Source organism: Phyllostomus discolor, chromosome 5 (assembly GCF_004126475.2).
Source record: "Phyllostomus discolor isolate MPI-MPIP mPhyDis1 chromosome 5, mPhyDis1.pri.v3, whole genome shotgun sequence".
In the NCBI taxonomy this organism is placed as follows: Eukaryota; Metazoa; Chordata; class Mammalia; order Chiroptera; family Phyllostomidae; genus Phyllostomus; species Phyllostomus discolor.
In genome coordinates this window covers 26,958,796-26,986,023 of record NC_040907.2, presented here as the reverse complement: position 1 = coordinate 26,986,023, position 27,228 = coordinate 26,958,796, and the positions used below count along the sequence as shown (strand labels likewise).

At 40.1% G+C, this 27,228-nt stretch overlaps 1 protein-coding gene across 1 annotated transcript in view; it reads right to left on the bottom strand.

The window, feature by feature from the left end:
- ZMPSTE24 (zinc metallopeptidase STE24) overlaps positions 1 to 27,228 on the bottom strand; it is a 40,219-nt gene that overhangs the window by 11,952 nt on the left and 1,039 nt on the right. Inside the window, exons 2-7 of the mRNA XM_028512457.2 lie at positions 25,985 to 26,131; positions 19,776 to 19,862; positions 17,384 to 17,500; positions 16,872 to 17,024; positions 15,412 to 15,553; positions 7,496 to 7,680 (exon numbers count right to left, since the gene is read on the bottom strand). Coding sequence (XP_028368258.1) covers positions 7,496 to 7,680; positions 15,412 to 15,553; positions 16,872 to 17,024; positions 17,384 to 17,500; positions 19,776 to 19,862; positions 25,985 to 26,131 — 831 coding nt within the window. The remainder of the gene's footprint in view (positions 1 to 7,495; positions 7,681 to 15,411; positions 15,554 to 16,871; positions 17,025 to 17,383; positions 17,501 to 19,775; positions 19,863 to 25,984; positions 26,132 to 27,228) is intronic.

Below are 27,228 nucleotides of genomic sequence, written 5' to 3'. Positions count from 1 at the left end.
ATTTCTCTCCCTCTCTTTCTTTCTCCCTTCCCTCTCTCTAAAAATAAGTGAAAATAAAATCTTTAAAATAAATAAGTGATTTTGTTATTGAGGTTTTCTAACTTTTCTATTATTTCAGTAATAAGCAAAAATATGGCTGTTCTTGTTTAATAATAATAATGATACTAACTCCTACTCATTAGTGGCTTACGCACCAGACAGTGAATATTAGGTATTTTACATACAGCTCATTCATCTCCATCTCTATAAGGCAGGTAGAAGTAGCCTCATTTTATATAAATTAACACAGCTTTCAGTCTTCTGTTTTCACTAGTTACCTGCTTTCCAATACGAACTATCAATTCTTTTATAAAAACAACCAGTTCTTGCCCCGGCTGGTGTGGTTCAGTGGATGGAGTGCTGGCCCACAAACCGAAAGGTCACCAGTTCGATTCCCAGTTGGGGTACATGCCTGGGTTGTGGGCCAGGTCCCCACCTGGGAGCAACTGATCGATGTATCTCTCGCACACTGATGTTTCTCTCTTTTACTCCCTTCCTTCCCCTCTCTCTAAAAGTAAATAAATATACAGTTCTCTCTCAGCACAGACTACAGGTCCGACGTCGGGACTGAGGAAGCTATTCAAAACGGTACAGGGGTCACATTCAAAGACATGAATGAAAAGAGCTTAAATAAAGATCACTTTCCAGAAAAGGGGGACTTGCTTATTTGTCATAGTCTTAGGCAGAACTAGATTTTCTTCTCTTCCTACACTGATTTCATATAAATGAGCAGAAATAAACACCACACGTATTTACTTATCTATAGTATTAATACTTTTCTTTTTATATAAAATTCATACACTGATTCATTTGAGCCTCACAACACCAAGCTGGACAGGACAGAAAGTATTATCTTCATTTTGGAGAGGAAGAAAGTTAAGAAAGTGAGAAACTAAAATTGCCCTGGCTGGTGTGGCTCCATTGGTGGAGCATCAGCCCACAAAACTAAAGACTGTGGGTTCAGTTCTGGTCAGGGCACATACCAAGGTTGTGGGTTCAGTCCTGTCAGGGTGCATGCGAGAGACAACTGGTTTCTCGGTTTCTCTCTCCCTCCCTTCTCCTCTTAAAAAAAAAAGTCTTTTCTTTTTTAATTTATTGATTTGAAAGAGAATGGGGGAGGGGGGATTGGGAGAGAGAGAAAAAAACACTGATTTGTTGTTGTACTTATTAATGCATCATTGGTTGCTTCTTGCATGTGCCCCGACCGGGGATCAAACCCTCAACCTTGGCATATTGGGACAACGCTCTAACCGAGCTACCCAGCCAGGGTGAGAAATTAAAATGTCTTGCTTGACATTGTCTTGCTAATGAACAGTGGGTAAAATTCAAACCCACATCTTTGGAACCTGTGCCACTTTTATTCTATTATACTTATCAGCTAGGAAGACTTTCATCTAACCCTAGCCTTTGCATGGGAAATACTTGTTTTCTTTGACAAAAGGGCAGTTTTTCTGTACAGCTTTTATATGGTTTTAATTTTCCTTTTATTTAAACTGCTTTTGACACAGGTTGTTCAAATTATGTGTTCCATTTGTCTCCTGAAGGGTAAAATTCCAGAGAATAAGTTCCCCAGGCATTTTTAAAAATATTAATAGCCAGTATAGAAACATTCAGAGACTTCCGGCCAGATGGAGGCATAGGTGGACGCACCGTACCTCCATGCACAACCAGGATTAGAATAACAACAATTTAGAGACAGAATAACACTCAGAACTGACAGAGAATTTATCTGAATGGAAGTCCGACAGCCAAGAAGTTGAAATAGACCCGTTCATCCAGATCGGTAGGAGGGGAGGAGAGGAGCAGCGGGGCACGGGTCCTGGCACACGGAGAACAGGGAGAACTGGGCACATAAAGTAACCGGGAGTGCGTAAGCCATCTGGGGCATGCAAGATCGCAGTGGGTGGACCCTGAGTACGCAAGCGGCAACTGGCAGACCCAGTGAGGCTGCGATTGTGGACCAGGGCATAGTGTGCAACCCAGGATTCCAGGGAAGGGACTGAGATCCCAGGAGAACGGAACTACTGCCATTGCCCCCCCCCCCCCCGGCCCCCACATACAACGTCACAATCTAGCGACTGGGGTGCCCAGCCCTGGTGAACACCTAAGGCTCCGCCCCTCACCGTAACAGGAGCGACCAGACAAAAAAAAAAAAGAGAGAGAGAGAGACATGTCTCAAACAGAAGAACAGATCAATGCCCCAGGGCTCATCCTTTTAAGGCCAATCTTAGCCAATCTCTTGGTTAAGAGATTGCCAATCTATCAGATGCACAGTTCAAAACACTGGTGATCAGGAAGCTCACAGAATTGGTTGATTTTGGGCACAAATTACATGAAAAAATGCAGGGCACCATAAAAGAGATGAAGGAAGATGCACGGAGAACCAATAGTGATGGGAAGGAAACTGGGACTCAAAACAATACAGTGGACCAGAAGGAAGAAAAAAACAACCAAACAGGAAAGAATGAAGAAATAAGAATTCAAAAAAAGGGGGAGAAGCTTAGGAACCTTCAGGACCACAACTTTAAACGTTCCAACATCCAAATTATAGGGGTACCAGAAGGGGAAGAGTAAAAGCAACAGATTGAGCACGTATTTGAACAAATAGTAAAGGAGAACTTCCCCAATCTGGCAAAGGAAATAGACTTCTAGGAAATCCAGGAAGCTCAGAGAGCCCCAAAGAAGTTGGACCCAAGAAGAAACATACCAAGCCACATCATAATTACATTAGGCAAGGTAAAAATGAAGGAGAGAATCCTAGAAGCAGCAAGAGATAAGGGGACAGTAACCTACAAAGGAGTTCACATCAGACTGTCAGCTGATTTCTCAAAAAAGACCTTCCAGGCAAGAATGGGCTGGAAAGAAATATTCCAAGTCATGAAAGACAAGGACCTACATCCCAGATTGCTCTATCCAGCAAAGCTCTCATTTAGAATGGAAGGGAAGATAAAGTGCTTTTCAGATAAGGTCAAATTAAAGGAGTTCATCATCACCAAGCCCTTATTTTATGAAATGCTAAAGGGACTTATCTAAGAAAAGAAGATAAAGAAAAAACATGTATAGTAAAAGGACAGCAAACTCACAATTATGAACAGCCACACCTAAAGCAAAACCAAAAGAAACTAAGCAAACAACTAGAACAGGAACAGAACCACAGAAATGGAGATCAGATGGAGGGTTAGCAACAAGGGAGTGGGAGGAGGAAGGAGGGGGAAAAGGTACAGAGAATAAATAGCATAGATTGTAAGTTGAAAATAGGGGGAGGGTAAAAATAGTATGGTTAATGTAGAAGCTAAAGAACTTATAAGTATGACACATGGACATGACTAAAGGGGGGATATGGGTGGGAGGGGGTGTACAGGGTGGAGGGGAGTGAAGGGGGGAAAATGGGACAACTGTAATAGCATAATCAATAAAATATATATTAAAAAACAAAACAAACAAGAAACATTCAAAAGGTTCATAGTAGTTAGCTCCATGAGGAATTTCAGTTAACTGGAGTGTTCTTCCTTAAAGTTCTGCTGAAAATGAAACGAGTCACCTTCTCTGCATCACCCAGACCTAACACCGTCTTTGCCTTCCCCCCTGCACTGTACAGTGGGGGCAGCAGCAGGTGGTGAATAAACGGCTGTTTCCTAAACATCTGCCACATCTGTGTAATCTCTATGTGACTACTTACTTAGTATCTTTTTTCCATTTTATTTTTTTTATCCTTACCTGAGAACATTTTTTTTTCAGAGAAAGAGAGAGAGAGAGAAGAAAGAAACATTGACTGGTGGCTTTCTCCTATGTGCTTTGTCGGGGATAGAACCCGCAATCTGGGCATGTGCTTTGTCCAGAAATCGAACCTGCAACCCCTTGGTCTACGGGACAATGCTCCAACTAACTGAGCCACACTGCCAGGGCTTAATATCTTTCTTTAATCCAATTTACTTTTTAAAACTTAGCTTTATCCTAAATGACAATATTTATGAAATCATAACATGCTAGTTTTATTTTTCCTAATATACATTAATAAATATATAGCTATTCAAATTCAAAATACCGATATACTATCCAAAATCATCTCACCGGCCCTGACCTGTGTGGCACTGCCAGCTGAGCCTCAGCCCACAAAGTGAAAGGTTTCCAGTTTGATCCAGGTTAGGGCACATGCTTGGGTTGTGGGTTCAGGCCCCTGTTTGGGGCATGTACAAGAAGCAACTGATGGATGTATCTCTCATATCGATGTTTCTCACCTTTTTCTTCCTCCCTTCCCCTCTCTCTAAAAATAAATAAATAAAACCTTAAAAAAGAACATAAAATCATCTCACCAGGGGAACACGCACTACTGGAAGCAGCACAGCTAATGAGCGCTGAGTCCACCTTTGACCTTCTCCTTCACTCCGCCGCATTGTAGCGGTTACCAAGCACTTTAAATCCATCTTCTATTGTGACCCTTCCATGCATTCTGACCTTTCACTCTAGTGCAGGCCCTCATTATTTCATGCCTATCTTGGACACCTTCATGCAACAGGCCCTAGAAGCCTCTCTGCCTCCAATCTTTCCTCTATCTTGTATGCTGCCCCCAAATTCTAATCTTCCTAAAACAAGCTTTGGCCTTTACTCAGTCAGTCTAAACTTTCCAGGCCACTGGAAACACCCACTCCACGTCTTCAGGAAGGACTATTTTACAAACCGGTCCTCGCCTAACTTTCTCCATTTACGGGAATTCATTCAATCATTGGTCTCAGGATAGCTATTGTGTAGTTTTCTTTTCCTCTCGATAGCTTTATTCATTTATGTCTTCAGTGTGAAAAGGCCTATCCCCAAGTTAAAATTCTATCTCATTCAAATGTCCTTTTTAAATAACTGTCTGATCATTAGAACTTACATTAATTTCTTAATTTTTGAAAGCCACACCATTTCAGCCACTTAGTATATTCACCACACTTTGCTTTAAAGTATGGGCTATTTGTATACATATCTAGTCTCCTCTACTATAGGCTCTTTTAAAAAATTTATTTATTTATATTTACTTCAGAGAGAGAGAGAGAGAGAGAGAGAGAGAGAGAGAGAGAGAGAGATGGGATGTGAGAAACATCAATTGGCTGCCTCCCTTACATGCCCGAGTCAGAGACTCAACCTGCAACTTAGGCATATGGTATGACCAGTAATTGACCCGCAACCCTTTGGTTTACAGGATGATGCTCCAACTAACTGTGTCATGCTGGCCAGGACTACTATAGGTTCTTTAGGGGTAGGACTATGTCTAATGTATCTTCACCTTGTAACTTATACATAGATGCCGAAATATTTGTAGTTATCGATGAAATAAAACAGACTCTTTAAGAAGCCAGGAAAATAATTCAAACTCCATTCAAAATGCTTCGAAGGACTACCCCATCTTTTTAAAAATTTAAGCCAAAGATTACTGTTCTCATAGATACTAAAGGTCAGTAATTTTATTATGCTGCTTAAAATTAGTGAACCACTACCTACTATCTAGGTTTGGCCATAATGTAATCCGCCCTGTATGTGGATATCTCCTAAGCAGGATGCCTTGCTGAACTTGCACGATTCCTTAGTGCTGTAATGGGCTCCCCGTTCTGGACTCCGGTTTTCCTATCTATAAGGCGACCTTAAGATCTCTTCCTGGCTTAAAACCCTGTGACTCGTCATCAGACCAAATTGACTTATTCCAACATCATAAAAACCCCACTTAAAAAATAAATAAAAAATTAAAGGAGGTAAGCCTCTCCCAATGCTGCCTAATCTCTTCACAGACTTTTGTTCCATCCACATATTTATAACAGACTAGGCAGCTTATTAGACCATCTTTTTAGGTCAAAATAGATGCTCAAGTGGTAATAGTTATTTTCTGGTACTTAAAATATATAAAATGAACTACACGGTATTTCAAAAGGGTGGGGCAGAAGCAGGTTTACAGTTATTTGTATGGAAAATAATACAATGAATAAGCAATAATACAAGAGTAAACTCTGTTTTGTGTACTCACAACTGCAAACCTACTTTTGCTCCACCTGTATTATTTCACTTAATCTTCATGACCCTAGCGCCCCTCAACTCAGAGTGATCTTGCCCCACAAGCCCCTACCCGCTCAGATACCTGGCAATGTCCAGAGACATTTCTGGTCGTCACAATTGCTGGGGTGGTAAGGGGGGTTGTGGTGATGTTGACACTGGCATCTAGTGGGCAGAAGCCAGAGATGTTTGCTAAACATCCTACGATGCATAAGACATCCACTGACAACAAAAAATTATCTGGCCCAAATATCAACAGTGCTGATGTGAAACTCGCTGCCTTCATCTTTTAGTTAAGAAACTGACGATTTAGCCCTGACCAGTGTGGCTCAGTTGGTTGGGTATCGTCCTGCAAAGCGCAAGGTCGCTGGTTTGACTCCCAGTCAAAGCACATGCCTGGGTTGCAGGTTTGTTCCCTGGTCAGGGTGTATGGATGATATAACCGATCAATGTTTCTCTCTCACATTGATGTTTCCCTCCCTCCCTTACCCTGTCTCTAAAAATAAATAAACAAAACCTTAAAAAAATAAAAAAGAAAGAAACCAATGATTTAGAGAGCTCAACTTACTTGCCCAGCATCACACGGATCCAAAATCATCTCTTAATGACACCAAAGCCAAGAGCGCATCACACATACAAATACTGGTGCCAGTTTCTGATTAAATTTGTGTTGTTTCTTATCATTGTCTCCTTTCCCCCATTTAGTCTTGGTACTTTAGACTTTGCTAATCAGCACCAGCTGACCTCATCCAGGAAAAGACTCAAAAAAAGCTTTCTCGGACTCTAAGGTCAGATTTAAGAAATGTGTTTTCTGGTGTTCTCACTGCATCCAGTATACATAGCTTGACTGTGGCAATTACCATACTGTACTGTGATGTTGTAAGCTGCTTGAAAGCAAGGGTTTGCCCCATTAATTCTGTATTCCTAGTGCCAATCTGAGTATCTCAGCACAGTGTAGTTTCATAAATATGTGTTAAACAAACAAAAGAAAACTGACCTAATTACATAATGTACCCAAGGACACACAGATACTAAATGACAGAACCAGGATTCAAATCCAAGTCTCTCCATTGCCAGAGTCTATAATTATTGTCTCAATGAAGCTACAAATTAGTGTTTATCTCCTCTTTATCCTGCCTATGGGATTTCTTTGATCATAAACACATAAGGAATACATATAAAGTCCCTGTTTTGAAGATAGCTTATAATCATACAAATTTGCCTGTCTATGCTTCCAGTTTTAATGTGTACACTCTGCAAAGCTTGCAAGATAGTTAGCATGTAGTAATAGTGATGACCTCTCCTAAATATCAGAATTCTAAAGGGGCCATGTGCTATATTGGACCCTGAATTCACACTCACATAGAAATTGATGTTACTTTGAGTTGTCACAGGAAATAAACCAGAGTCTCTTAGGAAAAGAAGAACTCACTTTAACTTTAGCTTTTACTTCTTCACTGTCCCCTTCTCCATCATTGCGGGGCTCCATGCCAGACTCCTCCTGGATGTCTTTGTTTAGGACAGAATACTCTTCTAGTAGAGTGTCAAACAAAACTATTCGCTTGTTCTTGAAGAAGCCATAAAAATAAGCATTGCTGTGGGAAGAGCGTTTAGATCCTAAGGAAAAGACAGTTCAAAGCACGGAGAATAATTAAAAAGTCTGGGGTCCTTGGAAAGCCTCCTAGAAACTGCATTACTGGAAAGGACATGAACATTTTCAAATTGCGTAACAGCTGAAGACACCTGCACCAACATAAATCACCCCCAGCAGTGGGGGAGTGTCTGCTTACAACGCAGTCTGGCCCACACAGATCTCTGCTCAGCAAAGCTGTACAGCAGTAAGGAAGGAAGGAAAGCCGAAATATCCAGCTGCAGTGGAATGATTCAATTATGGTAAAGCTATGAAATGGAATATTAAGCAGTCTCCCAAAATTATGGTTTTGAAGAATAAGATAGGAAAAAGCTCACCTATATACTGAGGATATAAAACTTTATGTATCTATGGTTCCATTATTACCATGGAAAAAAATGTACATGTGAACAGAAAAGCAAAAACAAAAGCCTATTAAGAGATACATCAAAATACTGAAATGTTAAAAAAAATACTGAAGTAGCTTTTAGAACTATAGATTTTTGTTCCCTCCTTTATACTTCTGTCTCTTTTCCTAGGCTTTAAAGTAAGTAAATGTAATTCTGTGCTCAGAAAATCATCAGAGCTACTTTTTAGAAGACTGAAAAAAATATGCAGTTTTAACAGTGACTAACAGTGCCAAACTATGGTTTTTATTTTCTTCTTTACATATGTATTTTATTTTCTAAACATTCTATAACATGCAGTGAATTTAGAGGTTAAAAGCAGACTTTGGGTTCAAATCTTGGCTCTGCCATGTATTAGCTGTGTAAATGGAAGAAACTTTCTTAATTTCTTTAAGCTACACTTGCCTATTTATGATGCAAACCAATACCTACCTCATTGGATTGCACTGAGGATTACATGAGAAAGTCTAAGTAAATCAACTAGACTACTGATTTATTTATTTATGAGCCTGATGCATATAAACTACTATTACTTATATGCTTTTTTAAAAAAATTATAAAACATGTTTCTCTTGAGAATTTGAGATCTCTCACTGTGAATGTAAATTTTGTATCTACTCATATTTCTAATGCAAAGTATGTTTAAGTTGTATATTTAGAGTACAGTATATTTTATTTATATGGCAGTGTGTTTGGCAGTATGTTTAGAATATGGTAAGGTTTTGATAAATAGTGGCGTTTATTTACTTATTTACTTTTCAGTTTTTGTTGAATTGCTTGGATATTAAGAGCCAAAAGTGGTCCAATTTTGCCAACAATATAGGACCTTAGGATTTGGAAAGCTGTGAATCATTCTGAGGTCTTACACTTCCTTCTCCTCTCTGTCTTATCTAATTCTGATTTTTAAAAAAATTAATTTAAAAATATTTCCAAGAAGCTGCTTATATTTATTTATGGAAGCAGGCAGATGGAATGCATATAAATAAAATAAAATTAACATCTTAATATCTCCCACTGGTCCAATGATCTCAAAATGTGACCCAAGGTACACTTACACCAAAATAAGTCCAGGGTGCTAGTCAGATGTAGATGTTAGAAACACCCATGAGTAGAAACACCTACAAGGTCCACGGGTGAGAATCTCTGGGAATCTTTTTTTAACAAACTCTCCAGGGAATTCTTATATAGTACTCAGTAAAGCTTAAAAGCACCTGCACAATGCCCTGACTGGTATAGCTCAGAGGACTGGGTGCTAGCCTGCGAGCTGAAGGGTGGTGGGTTCAATCCCCAGTCTAGGGCACAGGCTGGGTCCCCAGTAGGGGGTGCATGAGAGGCAACCACACATTGATGTTTCTTTCCCTCTCTTTCTCACTCCCTCCCGCTCTCTAAAAATAAATAAATAAAATCATTTAAAAAGCAGAAGTCCCAGCACAAGACCATAAGCTTTTTGTATCCCTGTGCCTGGCATATAGTATACATTCGATAATGCTTGTTTACTGAATGGACTAATGATACCACTTGAGGTGTGATGTGATGTATTTGAGAACTCTTGAGAATCAAAATGTTCCATGCAAATGTAAGGCATTGCCATCTGTGTCATTTTTGTTTTTGATGTTTGATCTTAACCTCTTAGCAGACCACTCTCCTTGAAACACTTTCTTTTCTGATCTCAAAGAGAACAGCATTTTCTCTTGTTTTCCTTCCTACCTCAGTGGTCTCTCCTTCTCAGTTTCTAATGCTGACTCTGTCATGAGCCCCTCATCCATGGCATTAAACACCATCTCTGTGCCAGGTACTTCCACACCAACATTCTTGGCCCAGACCTCTCCCTAGAACTCCAAACTCATACACCCAGCTGTGTTGTTTATATTCACTTTTAAATAAATATTTTACTGTTGTTCTATTACAGTTGCCCTCATTTTCCCCCTTTGCTCTCCTCTGCCCAGCCCCCCACCCCCACTCCTACAATTTCCACACTGCTGTCCATGTCTATAGGCCATTCATCCATGTTCCTTGACTGGTCATTTCCCCTTCTTTTCCACCCTCATCCCCCTCCCCACTGATCACTGTCAGTCTGTTCCTTGTTTCCATGCCTCTGGTTCTATTTTGCTAGTATGTTGTTTTGTTCATTAGGTTCCTCTTAAGATGAGATCATATGGTCTTTGTCTTTCACCACCTGGCTTCTTTTACTTAGCATAATATTCTCCAGTTCCATCAATGCTGTTGCAAAGGGTAGGAGTTCCTTTCTTTCTGCTGTGTAGTATTCTGTTGTGTAAATATAACAGTTTTTTGATCCACTCATTTACTGATGGACATTTAGGCTGTTTCCAGCACTTGGCTATTGTATATACTGCTGCTATGCATAGGTGTTCTTTTGAATTGAAGTTTCAGGATTCTTAGGGTATAATCCCAGCAGTGTTATCGCTGGGTCAAAAGGCAGTTCAATTTGTAGGTTTTTGAGGAAACTCCATGCTGTTTTCCACAGTGGCTGCACCAATCTGCCTTCCCACAAACAGTACACTAGGGTTCCCTTTTCTCTACATCCTTGCCAGCTCGTTTCTTGATTTGTTAATGATAGCCATACTGACCAGTGTGAGGTGGGATCTCATTGTGGTTTTAATTTGCATCTCTCTGAGGGACCTGGCCTGCAACCTAGGCATATGCCCTAACTGGGAATCAAACCGGCGACCCTTTGGTTCGCAGCCTGCACTCAGTCCACTGAGCTACACCAGCCAAGGTGCCATTGGTATTTTAATAGGGATTGTGTTGAATCCATAGATTGCTTTGGGTAATAAGGATATTTTAATGATGTTAATTCTTCCAATCCATGAACACAGTATATGCTTCCATTTATTTGTATTGTATCTTTGTTAATTGCTTTCTTCAGTGTTCTGTAATTCTCCGAGTACAAGACTTTTACCTCCTAGGTTAAGTTTATTCCTAGGTATTTTATTTTTCTTGTTGCTATAGTACATGGGATCTTTTTCCAAGTTTCTGTTTCTGATATTTCATTGCTGGTATACAAAAATACCTTCCATTTCTGAATATTAACTTTGTATCCCACGGTTTTGCCAAATTCACTTACTAGGTTGAGTAGGTTTTTGGTGGAGACTATAGGGTTTTCTCTGTACATTATCATGCCATCTGGAAATAATGAGTTTTACTTCCTCCTTTTCAAATTGGATGCTTTTTATATCTTTTTCTTGTTTGATTGCCATGCCTAGAACTTCCAATACTATGTTGAATAAAAGTGGTGAAAGCTGACACCCTTGTCTTGTACCTGATTTTAAGGGGAAGCTTTTAGTTTTTGCCTGTTCAGTATGATATCGGCCGTAGGTTTCTCATATGGGGCTTCATTATGTTGAGGTATGCCCCCTCTATTCCCACTTTACTGAGTGTTATCATAAAGGGGTGCTGTACTTTATCAAATGCCTTTTCAGCATCTGTTGATACGATGTGGTTTTTATTTTTTATTTTGTTTATGTGGTATATTACATTTATTGATTTGTGAATATTGTACCATCCTTGCATCCCTAGGATGAATCCCATTTGATCATGGAGTATTATCTTTTTAATGTATTGCTGGATCCAGATTGCCAATATTTTGTCGAGGATTTTAGCATCTATGTTCACTAGAGATATTGGCCTGTAGTTTTCTTTCTTTGTTGTATCTTTACCTCATTTTAGAATTAGGATAATAGTGGCCTCATAAAAAGAGTTTGGGAGTCTTCCCTCTTCTTGAATTTTATGGAATAGTTTAAGAAGGACAGGAGTTAGTTCTTTAAATGTTTGGTAAAATTCACCTATGAAGCCATCTGCTCCAGGGCTTTTGTGTGCTGGGAGTTTTTTGATTACTGCTTCAATTTCACTAGTTATTATCAGTCTATTCAGGTTTTCTGCTTCTTCGTGATTCAGTTTTGGAAACTTGTACATTTCTAGAAATTTGTCCATTTCATCCAGGTTGTCCAATTTCTTGGCACATAGTCGTCAGTAGTAATTTCTTAAAATCTTTTATATTTCTGTAGTGTTGGTGGTAACTTCTCTTTTGTTTCTGACTTTATTTCTTTGGGTCCTCTTGTTGTTTATATTCTTATGTGTGTTTTTCACCCTGCCCAGGATTGGAATCTCATTTCAGAGTTTAGGGAATTCATACCATGTCTTGTGAGAGACCTCTTGTCACTTGAGAACTCTAAAAAACCAGGTATTTGTTTCCCCAGCATCCTGGCAGCTTGCTCCTGCCCTGGCTCAATCAATCAAATGTACCCACTAGGGACTCTGAATAGTTAGCTAATTAGCAAACAAGCAGGGCAGTGAGGAACTAGTTGTGTGGGTGCTAATGGCAGGGATGTTAGGGGTGCAAACTGATGAATCCAACAGCAAGGAGGCAATAGCAATGTCCTCCCAGACTGGCTCTGCAGTGAAATTCTGAGTTCTTTGTCTCCCTAGGGAACAGCCCATTTTCCAAGCTTGGTAAACTCAACTTTCCTGGTGATTCTGTAAGCTAGCAAATATTGTTTCAATAAGCGATATTTTTCCCACTTAAGTCAGCCACAGGTAGTTTCTACTGCTTGTTTGCAACTAACTACTGCTTGCCAAATTCTTAGTTCAATGTTCAATAGTTACCTCAATATGCAACACATCCAACTTAATTTTGCATAAACCTGCTGTCTTCCAGTTTTTTCCAATATCAGGAAGCTACCATTTATCTAACTGCCCAGGCTAAAAATCTAGGTTGTTATCCTCGATGTTTCCCTTTCCCCCTTATTCCTTTCCATGTACTGTTAGCAAATTCTACCTCTAAAACATATCCACAGCGCACCCACTTCTGTCCATCGATCACTACTTCCCTAGACTAAGCTACCACTATCTCCTACCTGTATTACTACAACAACCTCCTAACTGCTCCCCGTGCTTCTATTCTTGCCGTCCCTACAATCTATTCTCCATATAGCAAACCAAGTTATTTTAAAAACACAAACCAGACCGTGTCACTTTCCTGCTTAAAACCTTCAATGGTACCCTGGCTGGTGTGGCTCAGTGGAGTGAATGCCAACCTGACAAGAAAGGGTCACCAGTTTGATTCCCAGTCAGGGCACATGCCTGGGTTGAACTCCAAGTCCCCAGTAGAGGGCGCATGAGAGGTAATCACACACTGATATTTCTCTCTTTCTCCCTCCCTTCCCCTCTGTCTAAAAATAAATAAATAAAATCTTTAAAAAACCTTCAATGGCTTTTCCCTTGAACTTAAAATCCAAGCTCCTTCCCCTGATTTACAAAAGTCTTTGTGGTCTGACTCTTGCCTGTCTCAGATTTCATGTCCTAACACTCTACTGTAATATGGCAGCCACACTGGACTTCTCTCTGTTTCCTAAAGACTCAAAGCTCTGGAAGGTCTTTCTATTGATGTCAGCATGCGTGGCTCCTTCCTTCAGGTCTTAGCTTAAATTCACTTGCTCGGAGAAGTCTTGCCTGATGACCCACTCTAAAGTATCTACTCAGTAATTCTTCACACTAGTTTAATTCTCTGCTCAGCACTTGCTATCTGATATTTTCTGGGAGCAGGGATCTTGGCTCCTCACTACACTATTCCTATGAATTTACAAATCTGTAATGTGTGTTGTTATTGTTAGTAAGAACATTCATTCATTCAAAATATTTTTGAGGACTGTTAACATTATTAACAATAAATGCATACATTACCAGTGAGTAAACTTCTGTTTAGCAAAGTTAAGTTGCTCAAGTTCACAAGGTAACTGTGATAGAGCGAGGATTCAAACCCAAGACTGCTGACTCCACAACCTGACCTCTGAAATTCTACCCCTCCACCTACTCAAATCTTGATTTTCTATAAGGTCCTAGCTTATATTATAACCCTACATAAAGTCCTCCCTGACTACTTCACCTGAAACCACATAGCACTTACACAGCTATCAAATACCTCTGTTACCATTAACTGTCATTTCATGTTATCTGATTATAACTGAAGTGATCGGATTAGTTTGCCCCTTCAGTAAAAGACCCTCAGAAACTGCTGTACTGATTAGTGTGCTACTAGTTTAATATTAAATAAAAGAGCAGTGATCTCAGAGGCTACAGAAATATGAATTAGCTTACTCTCCTAACATTTCCCCACAGAAATGTTCCAAATGCACCTTTAGTTTGGCTGTATAACCTCAGAAGCTAACCAAAGTCTAAGATTTCTATACACTCCTAGTTACTGTTAATTCATTCTTTCCAGTTATGGCCGCCTCTGTTCTCCCCAGGCCCCTCAATTACATACATTTCGGTTTCTACTCCTTCATCCAATTGGTGACTTTTTAGTTTAGAGGAAGGATGGGCAAACAATGGCTTGCAGGCCCAATTCAATCTGCCATTTATTTTTATGAATAAATTTTTATTAGAACACAGCCATGCTCATGTGTTTATGTACTACCTGTGACTGCTTTGGTACTATAATGACAGAGTTAAGTAGCTGTGGCAGGTAACCTGTGGCGTGCAAAGCCTACGCTTCTACTATCGAGGCCTTTACAGAAAATGTTTGCCAAAACCATGGTTTAGAGGAAGCAAAGCTGAAACCTAGAGGGATGAAGTGACTTGTGCAGGATTCCACAGCTGGTAAGCAGCAGAGGAAGAACCGGTCTCATTTATTTACAGGGATTTTAGCTTACAGATTCTGAAAGTCATGGTACCACACAACAGTGTTACTCCACATCTCTGTAAGCTTCCTTGAGACTTTAGTAGTCTTACGTAAGATAATAAGACAGCTTACTTCTACCCAATGATGGTACAGTTGTTGGTAATCTGCGGGTGCAATCAGAGACCTCCTTCAGAGACACTGAAGTTTTACTGAAGGAGACAAAGTCAATAATAATGGTTTTGTTTAGGAGCCCCCAAACTAGTGCTAAATGGAATTTGACTATGCAAGAGTCCAGGTTAATTACCAGGAACCAGGCAGGTAACAGAAGTACATAAATCAGTCTAATATATACGATATAACAAGGAGCGATTAAGGCCTTGGCCCAAAATTAAAAACAGTATTGAAAAGCCAACCAAACACAGCTTCGGGCAAGAGCGGGATTTGGTATCAGTACACTGGTTTGATGATGTGTCCATGAACTATGTCATCTATTCCTATCAATCCTATCAATCTTAAAGAGCCAAAATGTAAAATCCTAACCTTTAGATAACAATCTGAAAAAAACAACAACAAAAAAACCCAACACTGATTTGTTCATTTATTAAAGTTAAGAATAAAGTACTCAAATAAAACAAACCAGTCAAATGAAGTCTTCTTACCCCCAGTAGCCTTACCTTCAACAACATACACCTTAGTCAAAGGAAAGTCAATACTCTTTGCCATTACTTCAATTTCTTCTTTAAGCTTTCCCTCAGGTAGAGGTGTGAATTTGTCAAATAAAGGGGCAATATAATCAGCATAGATTGTGACAAGCACCTGAAAAATAAATGTCAGAACAACCTATGAATACGTTCATAAAGAAAAACTACTCATTATACAAATTCAATGACATTAGAACAGCTATGTGATTCTAGCCTTGAGAACAGGGACCTTATCTTTCTTGCTCTGATATTCCCAGCCCCATATCGTACCAGATATTAAGTGTTTGATGAATCAAATCAACATGAGTAGTCTCTAGGTGGTAATAACCGAAAAGTCACATGATCCATTCAAAACTCTCCTGGGGATTTCTGCCACTTCATAAGCCCATAATAACTTGGAATTCTGCCTTTCAAAGTAACCATGATAGACCTGAAGTCTTTGCTAAAAAATAATTACTAGAGCTTGACTGTGTGCTGTCTGTCATTTGGTTGGCCCGCTAAAATTAATTACCTGCAGGTCACAGCTGTGCACTTTGGTTGAAACAGCACTTCTTTAAGCATTTTGGAAGCATTCCCTCTGCTCTGTTCCTCTCACTTCAGTTTGCCATACAACAGATACTTGTAAATCAAACCAGTGCCCATTTTCTGATCTTGATCCCATCAGTGGGAAGTGAAACAATGAGCACCACTGTAGTTCAGGCTAAGATAAACCTCCTCATCAGTGGAGTTAAGAGATGATAGACGGTATTTTCTACAGGCTGTCAACAGACAATTTTGATTGTGCTATAGTGTTTGTGTTGTGAAGCAGTTTAGAATTTGGGAAGGAGAAGAGGAAAAGAAGATGCGAGGGAGGGCAAATGAAGGGGGAACAAGCAAAAAGGGAGGGAGAAGGAAGAGAGACGAGGAGCGGTGCCAGTCGGGGAGAGAAGAAGGGGAGAGGAAGGGGAAAGGAAAAGAGAGGAAGGGGCAGAGACGGGACAAGGGAGAGAGGGAAAAGGGAGCTAGGAAGAAGGAGGGCAAAGAAAAACCAGCTAAGTTTACGCTTTTTTTCATCTTGTCCCTCTTCAATCTCTTCTCTTCACAACAGCCATGATATTTAGGCAATGGAGTTCAGTCAAGAGCCACTACATTATCAAACCATGTCATCCGTTCTGGCGGCAACCCATCAATGCATAGCCCCAAACTGCCTGACAACTGGATCATTATAAGTAACAACTAGCCTCTAGGATCTGTAATAGTCAACAGAAGGAGAACAATCTGTCAGAGTCAATTCTATTTTAATAACCAAAACCAGAAACCAAGAGGGGAATTTATGAGCACCTATTTATATTTCATCTGCTTCTTAAGAACTGTTTATGTGCCAGTGAAGTCTAAACTATACTTATCACACCAAGGAACTTTGTAAAAGAAAATGAAACAATAATTTTACTCACCAGAGAAACAACTAATGTGAACAGCCAGGCATAAATAAAAAAATAGTCACCCCCAATTTTAATAATGTAAAGCAGAAGTGAAGACACAGGCAATAAAATGCACTGAGTTACAATAAATTTTTTGATTGCATCTTTTATGAAGAATCCCAAAGTCTGAAAAAAGAAAACATCATCACAAGAAACTGAGAAATTGCTTTTTAAATGAATATAAAAAGATACATTATTAAAGCAATTAAAGAAATTAAAAGGCAGTGAGACTATATTACATGATGCTAGGCAACCTAAGACAATAAGTGACTTGCATTTTACAGTTTAAAACAAACATTTAAATGTCATTAGCTGAAAAACACTAGACATTAGTGCTAGAAGAGTTTACGACAAGACCTTAAACTACGCTCTCATTTAACTCACACTCTAAAACAGCAAGTTATGTTCCAACTATTACTGGCAGAAGACAAGAGCACAAAAGGTCTTCACATTTAAAAAGAGAACATTTGCATTCTCTGCCATACCTGCTGATTGAAACCATGTTTTTCTTCTATCACAAAAGTATTATAAAGACTCCACGGCAAACCAGTCAACGCACTGAAGAGTGTAGCCATCAGCAGAAACACCAAGGACTGAGTGATCTAAACACAAGAAGGAAAAAACCGGCAGTTTTTATAGTGTAATATTAATTCATTCTTAAAATGGATTACTGGGGAACAAATCTATGAGTACTTGCTGAGTACTTACTAGATCTCAAGCAATGTGCTTGAGCTCTGAAACGTTATCTATACCTTCAACGTTTACTTGCTAGAGAAGGAGGTACTAAAATAAGTCCTCTTTTATTACACAGGAACTGTATGAAAGTTACCTAAGTTATACAGACAGTTATGATTTAAAGATTTGAAGATTTGAAAATCCAGAACTTGATCATCTATCGTCTTCTGAAACATCCCCCATTCTCCCTAGTTTATCAATATATCTTAATAATCAATATAAAAAATGATTAAGTAGTCACTGAAATTTTGGCAATCTCCCACTGTCCATTCTAAATATGTAAGGATATGGAAAAATAAAACCAGCACTCATTTAGTAAGAATTAGTATTTGTTTCTTTAAGCAGTTTGGACAATGCTCACCATCTCAAAGTTTACATCAGCTTTGAACATTTTACCCTCTGAGTTTTCAATGTCATAAAATATCTCTGAGGTCCTCAAATGTGAGAGTTTCTGCCAGTACGCCACCTCTGGGACATCTTCATCCTTTTCGTCAAAACCGCCCTCCTCATTTATACCCACGCCACCTTCACTGAGTTCCTCTGGCTGCACGTCTAACCTCTCTCCGGGCAGCAGGGTCAGCCTTCCCAGGGGCAGCTATTTCGTCTGTGCCTTCCCGCATGTTAGATTTGAATTTCACTTCGGTGTAACCATTTTCCATTTCCCACTAAACTTTCATCTTTGTTAGCCAATTCCCTTTCAATTACCCATTTTTTTGTAAAATGTCATGCGGATATGTAGCTGGGAGACCACGAGGCCACAGAACGCACACTCTGCGTAACTGACTAACAGGTTGACCACTCGCTGAAATACTTTGAAAAAAGTGAAGTGATTGGTCACTGACAATTCTGAGCATCTGTTATTTGCAAGTGATCTGTGGACCAAAGAGCTAGCAGGGAAGTCTGTGCTTTATGCAATTACTCACATAATATGCTACGGTAACTGAAATCTGAACCACGTTGTTCAGGGACTGGTGTTATTTAACTAAGCTGTGGTGATTGAAATTTGTGTATACCAGAACTGTGCAAGAAAGTACAGCCAACACCATGTGGACATTAAAGCAAACGAAGACTAAATGCAAAAATATCATCTCAGAACATTATATAAAATATGTCCCATTCAGTTAAGAAATAGTTTAATGCACATGTGTATATAAATTGTGTTCATTTATTCAATAAATATTTATGGAGTACCTACTCTGTGACTGGCATTGTCCTAGCACTAGTGACATAGCAGTGAAGGACACATGTATAAAAGGTCTCTGCCCCTTTAGCGCTTAAAATTCCTGTCAGAGAGATAAAAAGAAAACAAATAAACAAAGTAGCTGCAGACAGTGGTAAGTGCCTTTATGAAGAAAACAAAAAAAGGTGACAAGCGTCACCAAAGAGCGTCAGGTGAATTCTATTCTAGATGCAGTGGTCCGGGAAAGCCTCTCTGAGAAAGTGACATTTAGGGTGAGAACTGAAAAAGGAGCAGCCGTGACATTACATAAAACCACCTTAAATCCTTTTTGAAACAATGCAGAGATTATGTAAGGAAACCGCAAGACCACATGTAACAGGTCAGGAGAAAGAGTCTGTGAAGACAGAGAGACGTCACAGGAAAAGGGGTCATAAAAGAACTCGGCCACTTTAGAGAAAGGCATACACACAGAAAAGGGACATCAGATGAGCTGAATGAAAGCGCAAGGTACCTATACACGTAAAACAGATCCAGCATTTCAAAAAGGAATGGGGGGGGCAGGGAGACGTGATGATTTCTAAGGAAAAGTCAGGAAGCAGTGTCCCAACACCCATTACAGGTGGGAAGTCTCAGGTTCAAGGCTTTACTTTAAACTTGAGTTCCTGGAAGGGTAGGTGGCCAAGCCAAGCAGCTCAGTGGAAACTGTAGGAGATACACTCTCTGTCTTCGCCTGAAGCATCTGCTCAGTTGTGTGGCACAGAGAACCTGCTTAGTGTCCAACAACATTCGTGCTTCCCCACTCGTTGCCTAGAGTTGTTCTGAGAAGCAGCTGCCTCACCAAAGACTACCTTACCCGGCCCCCTTGTGTCTGTGAGAGAGATGACTGGCTCACAAACGAAATGAGCACACAGAGGACAGGTGTCACCTTAGAGCCAAGGAAGTTAAGAAGAGGGTGTACATACCTCATATTCTGGTCCAAAGCCAGCACTGCTGCAGAACCGTCCAGAAAGTCTCCAGAGATAAGGGATTCCTCCAAAGAGAAGAATAAGCTATAAAACAAAGCATACTTTGCTCACATTTGAGCAGTACCAGAAGCTATATGCTATAAACAAAAAAGGACCCATCTCATTGAGGATAAAATATACATTTCGATGAATACAAACCAACTGAGATACTAAATTTAGACTGTTAAAAGGTTTTTGCCCATACATTTTATGTGGATGAATTGCAATGATACGTAAATTATATATCTCCATAAAGCTATTTAAAAACAGCTTTTGCCAAAAAAAAAAAAAAAAAAAAAACCACAACAAAGGATTAAAAAAATAATCTACATGCTGCCTTCTACAAGGATTTGGCTTCACAGGCTCAAATTTTCCACTCCACCAAGAGACAGGGCCCAGGCCCCCTGTCTGATCACGTCCGCTGAAGACACTGCAGCCCGAGTGCAGACAAACTCCCCCCCGCCGACCTCGCTGGACCACAGCCAGGAAACAAGCTTGGAAAGGCCGAAAAACTTGTCCAAACTCCCACAGCTCATGAGTGACAGAAATGGAATCCGAACCAAGCTTTATGCCTCCATAACTGGCTTCTCCTTAACAGGAAATAACCTTTTCAGCCAGGACAAAGTGTCATATTGGTATAAGTGCCGGTTGTGTCCACGGTTGTGTCCACGTAACGAACTGGGGCAGCATGGGTCGCCTGCGCCTTCGCCAGGTGCGGAAAAGGGGACTCCTGAGGCAGAAGGCAGGCTTGCAGCAAAGCAGGCCCCCTTCTCAGCGCTCCCTTTGTCTTGGACAGATACATGAAAAGAGGTATTCACCAAATCACGTGGACGTTCAAATGAAGCAGCAGCTCTTAAAATTTGAAAAGAGTACATGTTGAAGAAACACGACTTCTCACAACAGATACTAAGTTTGTGGGATTCATTTTGTTAAGAGGAATCATTTATTGTTTCTCTCCGTGCAGCCTCAGGAGCACAGTGATCACCCTGCTTGGGCAGACGCTTCCTCTCCCACCGGTTCCGGCGCGGCGCCTCGTGCTCTGAGGGTCTGGGGCACTGTGATGTAGCTCATGGGTGTCCTCCCGACCTACTCTGCACTTTTAGATACATATGAATCTGTAAATAATACAGTGGTTTGTTTATACATGCTTTTTAAGAATGTATATAAATGACTTGATGTTGTACAACTTGCTTTTTACACTCTACATTTTTTAGATCTATCCTTGGTGAGTTTTAACTTTATTCAGTGTTATCAGCTTGTTCTCTAAAGTATTTATACCAAATTACACTCCCATCAGCAGTATCTGAGTGTTCCTGTTTCCCCAAAACCTCACGCACACTTGGTACTGTCCATCTTTTTAGATGTTTACCAGTAAGCTGGGCTGGCTTAATATCATGGGTCTCAAATACAGGCTCTTGACAGCAGCATCAGCATCGCCCAGGAGTGAGTTAGAAATGCAAATACTCAGACTCCATCCCAGAACTACTGAATGAGAAACTAGAAATGAGCCTAGCAATCTCCAGGAAAATCTGATATACACCAAAATTTGAAAATCATTGTTTTTTTAAAGATTTTATTTACTCATTTTTAGAGAGGGAAGGGAGGGAGAAAGAAAGAGAAACATCAATGTGCGGTTGCTGGGGGCCATGTCCTGCAACCCACGCGTATGCCCTGACTAGGAATTGAACCTGCGACACTTTGGTTCGCAGCCCGAGCTCAATCCACTGAGCTACGCCAGCCAGGGTGAAAATCACTGTTTTAATAAATTGCTTTTAACGGCTCCCTTAGCTCTAGGCCCAGCTATTTCCACGTTACTACAATTAAGTCAATTATGGACGTACACTCTTTTCCCAAAAGACACGTGCTGGCATCAGTGCACGGTATATGCTCTACTTGTTGCACTAATCGACTGGGGATGGCATCTGTTTCCTCCTACTCTCAATACTAATAACACAGAATTAAGGGTTTATAATGCCTTTAGTGAAGGAATATTAAAGCTCCAGCTTTTAAGTAAGTATCAAGGACAGTTTCATATGAACTTTGAAAGCATCTATGAATGCATTTGGATACTGCTGTTGCAACCTGTCTAGTACACTCTGGGGAATGAAAACCAAAGCATAGTGAACAGTAAACTTCATCTATATTGGCCATCTCACTGAGCATGCTCCTGGGGATGTCCTACAAAAAGAACTGATGATCTCAGCAAAAACAAGTCCAGTGCTTCTATATGTATTATGTCACTGAAGTTTTGAAAAGCAGGCAGGGCAAGAGCATAGTCATCTCTATTTTACAGATGAGGCAACTGAAACTCAGAAAGGTTAATGTGCCTAGAGAGCAATATGGTCTCTTTAGGCAATATGGCAATTGCTGTAATTACCATAGTATCTGCTGTATTAGACACAGTAGTAGGTGTTCATTTACATTACATTACTCAGTCCTTGCCATAACCATGAGATCTGGTTTAATATCTACACACTTTTCATCGTAAAGAGGAGAAAAGTGAGGCTCAAAGATGCTAAACTGCTCACCCAGAACCACGCAGAAACTAAAGAAGCAACAATTTGAGCTTTTCTACTCTGCCCTACTCTACTCCCCAGCCATCCATTCCATTTCCTGAGAGGACCTCTATGAGACACCAGCGAAGTCGGTCTCAGAGAGGCTGGACATCTTCTCTCTGGGTGCTTGCTCTGTCACATTTATGTGACACGGTGGCACCTGTGGTCACACAAGGTCTCTGCTTATGTTCCCCCAGGTAGAAAGTACCAAGACAAAAAATAAAAAGTCTAAATTAATCTTTGTACTTGTTCTTTGTGACCAAAGCGTATAAGCCTATTGATTTTAATCAGCACAACACAGGCATTAGTGAACTTTTTTCAAACAGAAAAGGACTTCAAAGTAACACAAAGCGCTTCCTCATCTGTTGGTCAATGCAGCTACTAATTCCCCAAGGATAAATTTAGCCCATTCATGCTGCAGTCCCTAGAGTCTCAAGAATGGTTTCTTCAATGTAATTTTAAAGATTCAGAAGAGTGGAGTTTGGAACCTGGTTCTCCCCTTTACTAGCGTCACCTGGTCTTTAATAAATGGACAAGCCATTTAATTTCCCTGAGCCTTCGCTTTCTCACCCATAAAAAGGGAATGATAATGCCTACACTTCCTACCTCAGAGCACTGTCGTGAACGTCAAACAATACAATAGAAACAGTGTATGAAGTGAAAATCACTGCTCACACACCCGTTGTAATGGTGACCACTGCTGTTCCCAGGTTCGCCCATCAGTACTGCTTCTAGTCTGAACCACAGCAGATCACAAAGCTCCTATTCCACACACGCACTCCCCCACCCCATCCTCCCCTAGGACACACGGAGCCACTTCCATGGTCACCGGCTGCAACGACCAAGCTGTCGCCCATCTCTCCTGGAACTGTCTTACTAACGACAACAAGGAGACTGAAGATATTTTTCCTGTCATTTTATAATGACCCTGTGGGGATAAGTCAAAGGACTTCAGAGAGTCAAACATCAGCGAGGGAAGGTGACAGTGTCTAACTTTCCCACCTCTACTTCCATCCCTCTCGGAGGGCTGATTTCCTACCCAGGTGCTGTCCCTAAAAGAAGAAATGCTTCAGATAAAGTAACCAAAATCAAATACAATCCTCAATAATGCTGGCTTTCCTGGAGTGGTTGGAAGGCATCAAGTTTTGTTTTGTTCTTAAAGATATGTTTTATTGGCTTTAGAAGGAGAGAAGAAGGGAGAGAGAGAAAAAAAATATCAATATGAGAGAGAAACACCGATTGGTTGCCTCCAGCACATGGCCCCACTGGGGATCGAACCCACAACCTAGGCATGTGTCCTGACTGGGAATCAAACTTATAACCTTTTGTTGTATAGGACAATGCTCCAAACTACTGGGCTACTTGACCAGGGTGGAAGGCATCACATTTGAATACCAATCTTCAGTATCTCAGTAACCAAACTTGGCTTAGACTAGTAAAAATATAATTTAAAAAATCAATACTGAAAAGACTAATAATTAGTATTCACTGTCTATCCCAAAAGCCACTGCAATTTTATTTTTCAGATCATTTATTAATTCCAAGACATAACTCTTTCAGAAGTTTTGCCATTTTCCATCAAGTTGAGGAAATGGGAGAGGTTTCTAATAACCTGGTTCTAACTGCATTAGTCTTACTGTTCCACGTCTGTCAAGGCAGACTTTGTGACCAGATAAGTAATTTTGTCATCATTTACTAAAGCTGCCAACAGTCAGTTTCTTCTCTTTAACTGATAGCTGATCTCACCTATTTTCAATGAGGAATCTTTCCCTTAGTGGCACTGGGGACCTAAAACAGCTCTGGAGGAAGAGATAATAAGCATGATCGTAATGATGAAACTAGTAACAGCCAAGGCTTATGGCGCACTTACAGTGGATCAGGCACTGTTCTAAGCATCTTACAAATATTAACTCATTTAATCCCCTCAACACCACTATGAATGAGGAACTAATGTTACCATGCAATTTTAGCAGATGAGAAAACAGAGCTAGAAAAACACTGAGTCACTCGCTTGTGGTCACATACTCAGTATGGTAGAGCTAAGAGTCAAACTCAAGCCAGAGTCTGCTCTTAACTTTCGCATCATGCACTTTCAACTGTTCCTGGGGGTGGAAAACCAAGAAATGGGTTTTGGGGTAGAAAAAATCTTACTCATTTTATAAGCACAAATATACATGTGTATGGTACCAAAACAGATACACAGTGTTATCTGTGGTATTAAAATTTCACGGAGGAACAATTAGGAAAAATGTGTCTAAAAAGGTACATGGTCAGGGGCCAGGGAGGAGCATGAAAACCAGGCTGAGAAACAGTGCTCTAGTCTACACTCCACAGCCTCCTCTTCTAGCACGGAGGTTAAGACTGGCCCTGTTTTGCTAAGTACAGATGATCTGTCACTCACTGTTTCATTCAATAAATATGAATTATGTGCTTATTACAAGCCAGGCACTAGGCATAAAATGCTGAGCAGACTTTAAAGAACCCTTTCTTTAAGGAACGACCAGCCTGTCCACTAAACAGGCACATTCAATACAGCCTGGTAAGTACTCTGACAGGAATAACAACAGGATGCTACTTTCTGCAGGCTTGAGGGACAGAAGTTTCCAGTGGCTCCTTAGAAGACAGCTGTCTCAGCTGGACCCCAATGGAACAGCAGGGATTAATCAGCCTCCAGCGAGTGAGCGGCGCGGAAGAGGGAGAGGAAGGGCACCCCGACAGGATACCCACGTGTAACCTTGGGTATCTCAGACTCAGAGTCATAGGAAACCAACTTGGGTATGAGCACAGTAAAGAAGGGGAAAGAATTTGCGGGAAGAAATAAAAAGATGAGGCTCCAGTAAGCAAAAATCACCCCATAAACCACACAGAGAAATTTGGACTACACCCGGAGAATAATAACATGATCAAAATGGTTCTACAGAGTTCCTGTGGCTGCAACGTGGAAGACAGGCTGTAGTGTTAGGATGGAGGCGTGAAGACAGGTAGGGACGACTATGAGAATAACCTACAACATAAGATTTTTCATACCTGGCCTTGGTGACAGTTGCCATATTCTATAATTGTTTTCCCCAGAAAGTTTTTAAAAAAATTTTTATTGAACTTATTGGGGTAACATTGGTTAATAAAATTCTACAGGTTTCAAGTGTACAGTTCTACAACACATCATCTGCACGTTGCCTTGTGTGTTCCCCACCCCAAGTCAAGTCTCTTCCCATCACCATTTATCCCCCTTTACCCTTTTCCACCCCCACCCCCTTGCCCTCTGGTTGTCTGTGTCTATGAGGTTTTTTTTTCCTTAATTTCTTCATCCTTTTCACCTATCGCCCAACACCCCTCTCCTCTCACAACTGTCAGTCTGTTTTGAGTCTGTTTCTGTTTTGTTAGTTTGTTTTGTTCACTGGATTCCATATGTTAGCAAAATCATAACTAAACAGTTATGTTTCTGAGTCTTTTGCTTCACACCTATTCTATCAATAATAAAGGCCAGGAAAGCACTCTGGGATTTGTAGATGTGATATCCTCTTTTGTATCACAAGAATACAAAAAGGAAAACAAACATATAAAGTATTAAACTATTGGACGGATTGTCTCTTCAAGACATAAAGTACTCACAGTGCCTTCAATCTCTGAGTAGAGTCCTGACCAGAAGCTGAAGGTACTTTTATCCAGCTGATAGAGTCGAGACTTCTCAAACGTTTCTGAATCCATGATCTGTCCTAACTCCAGTGGTACATGAGTTGTTGTTTTATATATTCGTCTCTGAAATATTTTGAAAACACTTTAATGAAACAAACCAACTCATTATTTATTACAATAGTCACTTAGGACTAATACTGAATGGTTTACAGCATTAACTTGTCTCTTAACCCTGTTGAATTCACTTTACATATACACAACAGTTGCATCTGATCGAGCACATTGCCCACTAAAACAACTGATGAGGAAAGTAAAAGAACAGAGAATCTGAGGCCAGCTGACTAGGTAAGATTAAAATCAGGGCTGTCATCACATTTCAGTTTGCATAAATAAACCAAAATTGTAACATCACAAAGGGTGCCACTCAATTCAGGTGTAACATACATTCTGTAATGTAGAAAACAAATTCATGGATGAAAGAAGGAAGCAAATATGCTAACCATGAGTATTAACAGATATTGTGGCTAGTAATTACATTTGGTTCTAGAAGCCAAATTAAGAGAAATTTGAGGAATAACAGATAGAAACATATTGTCTTCAGAAAGACAAACTTTTTCATTATATAAAATTTGGAAAGGTAATTTCAGCCCATGGGACATAATACAGGGAACAGATACTGAACAAGGTAATGGACAGCATCTTCTAAAATGGTTTTATGACAAATGGCTTCTCTATCATTGTGCATCTTACCAAACCCTTGCTAAGAGGTGTTACATTAAAGCATAACGCCTCTTAAAGCAAACAGAAAAGTAGTTACTGTAACTAGGTCTATTATTAAAGTAAGAAAGTGAAATGTTCAATACCATGCCTGTGTGTTTACTTTATGCAAAGTATCTTCTCAAGGCCTACAAGATTCTGTACTAATGAAGCTATCCAAAGAGCTATTGGGTCAGAGAACATTAGGTGAGAGAAACTAATGCTTTTTTCATCTTAACACCTCTTTGAATATGCTGGATGGAAAAAGAGATCAATATACAACCCAAATATTGACAGACATAGATAAATTAAAAATTTCAATTTAAAGATTCATGCAAATGTAAAATGAGAAGAAATTTTCAGAGGAAAAAGACTGTAATGCTCAAGAAAGAGTGTTGCAGCAGTTAAACAGAGAAAGGTTTTTCTAACCATCATAGTTGATATAATTCAGCAACAGAGAAGAA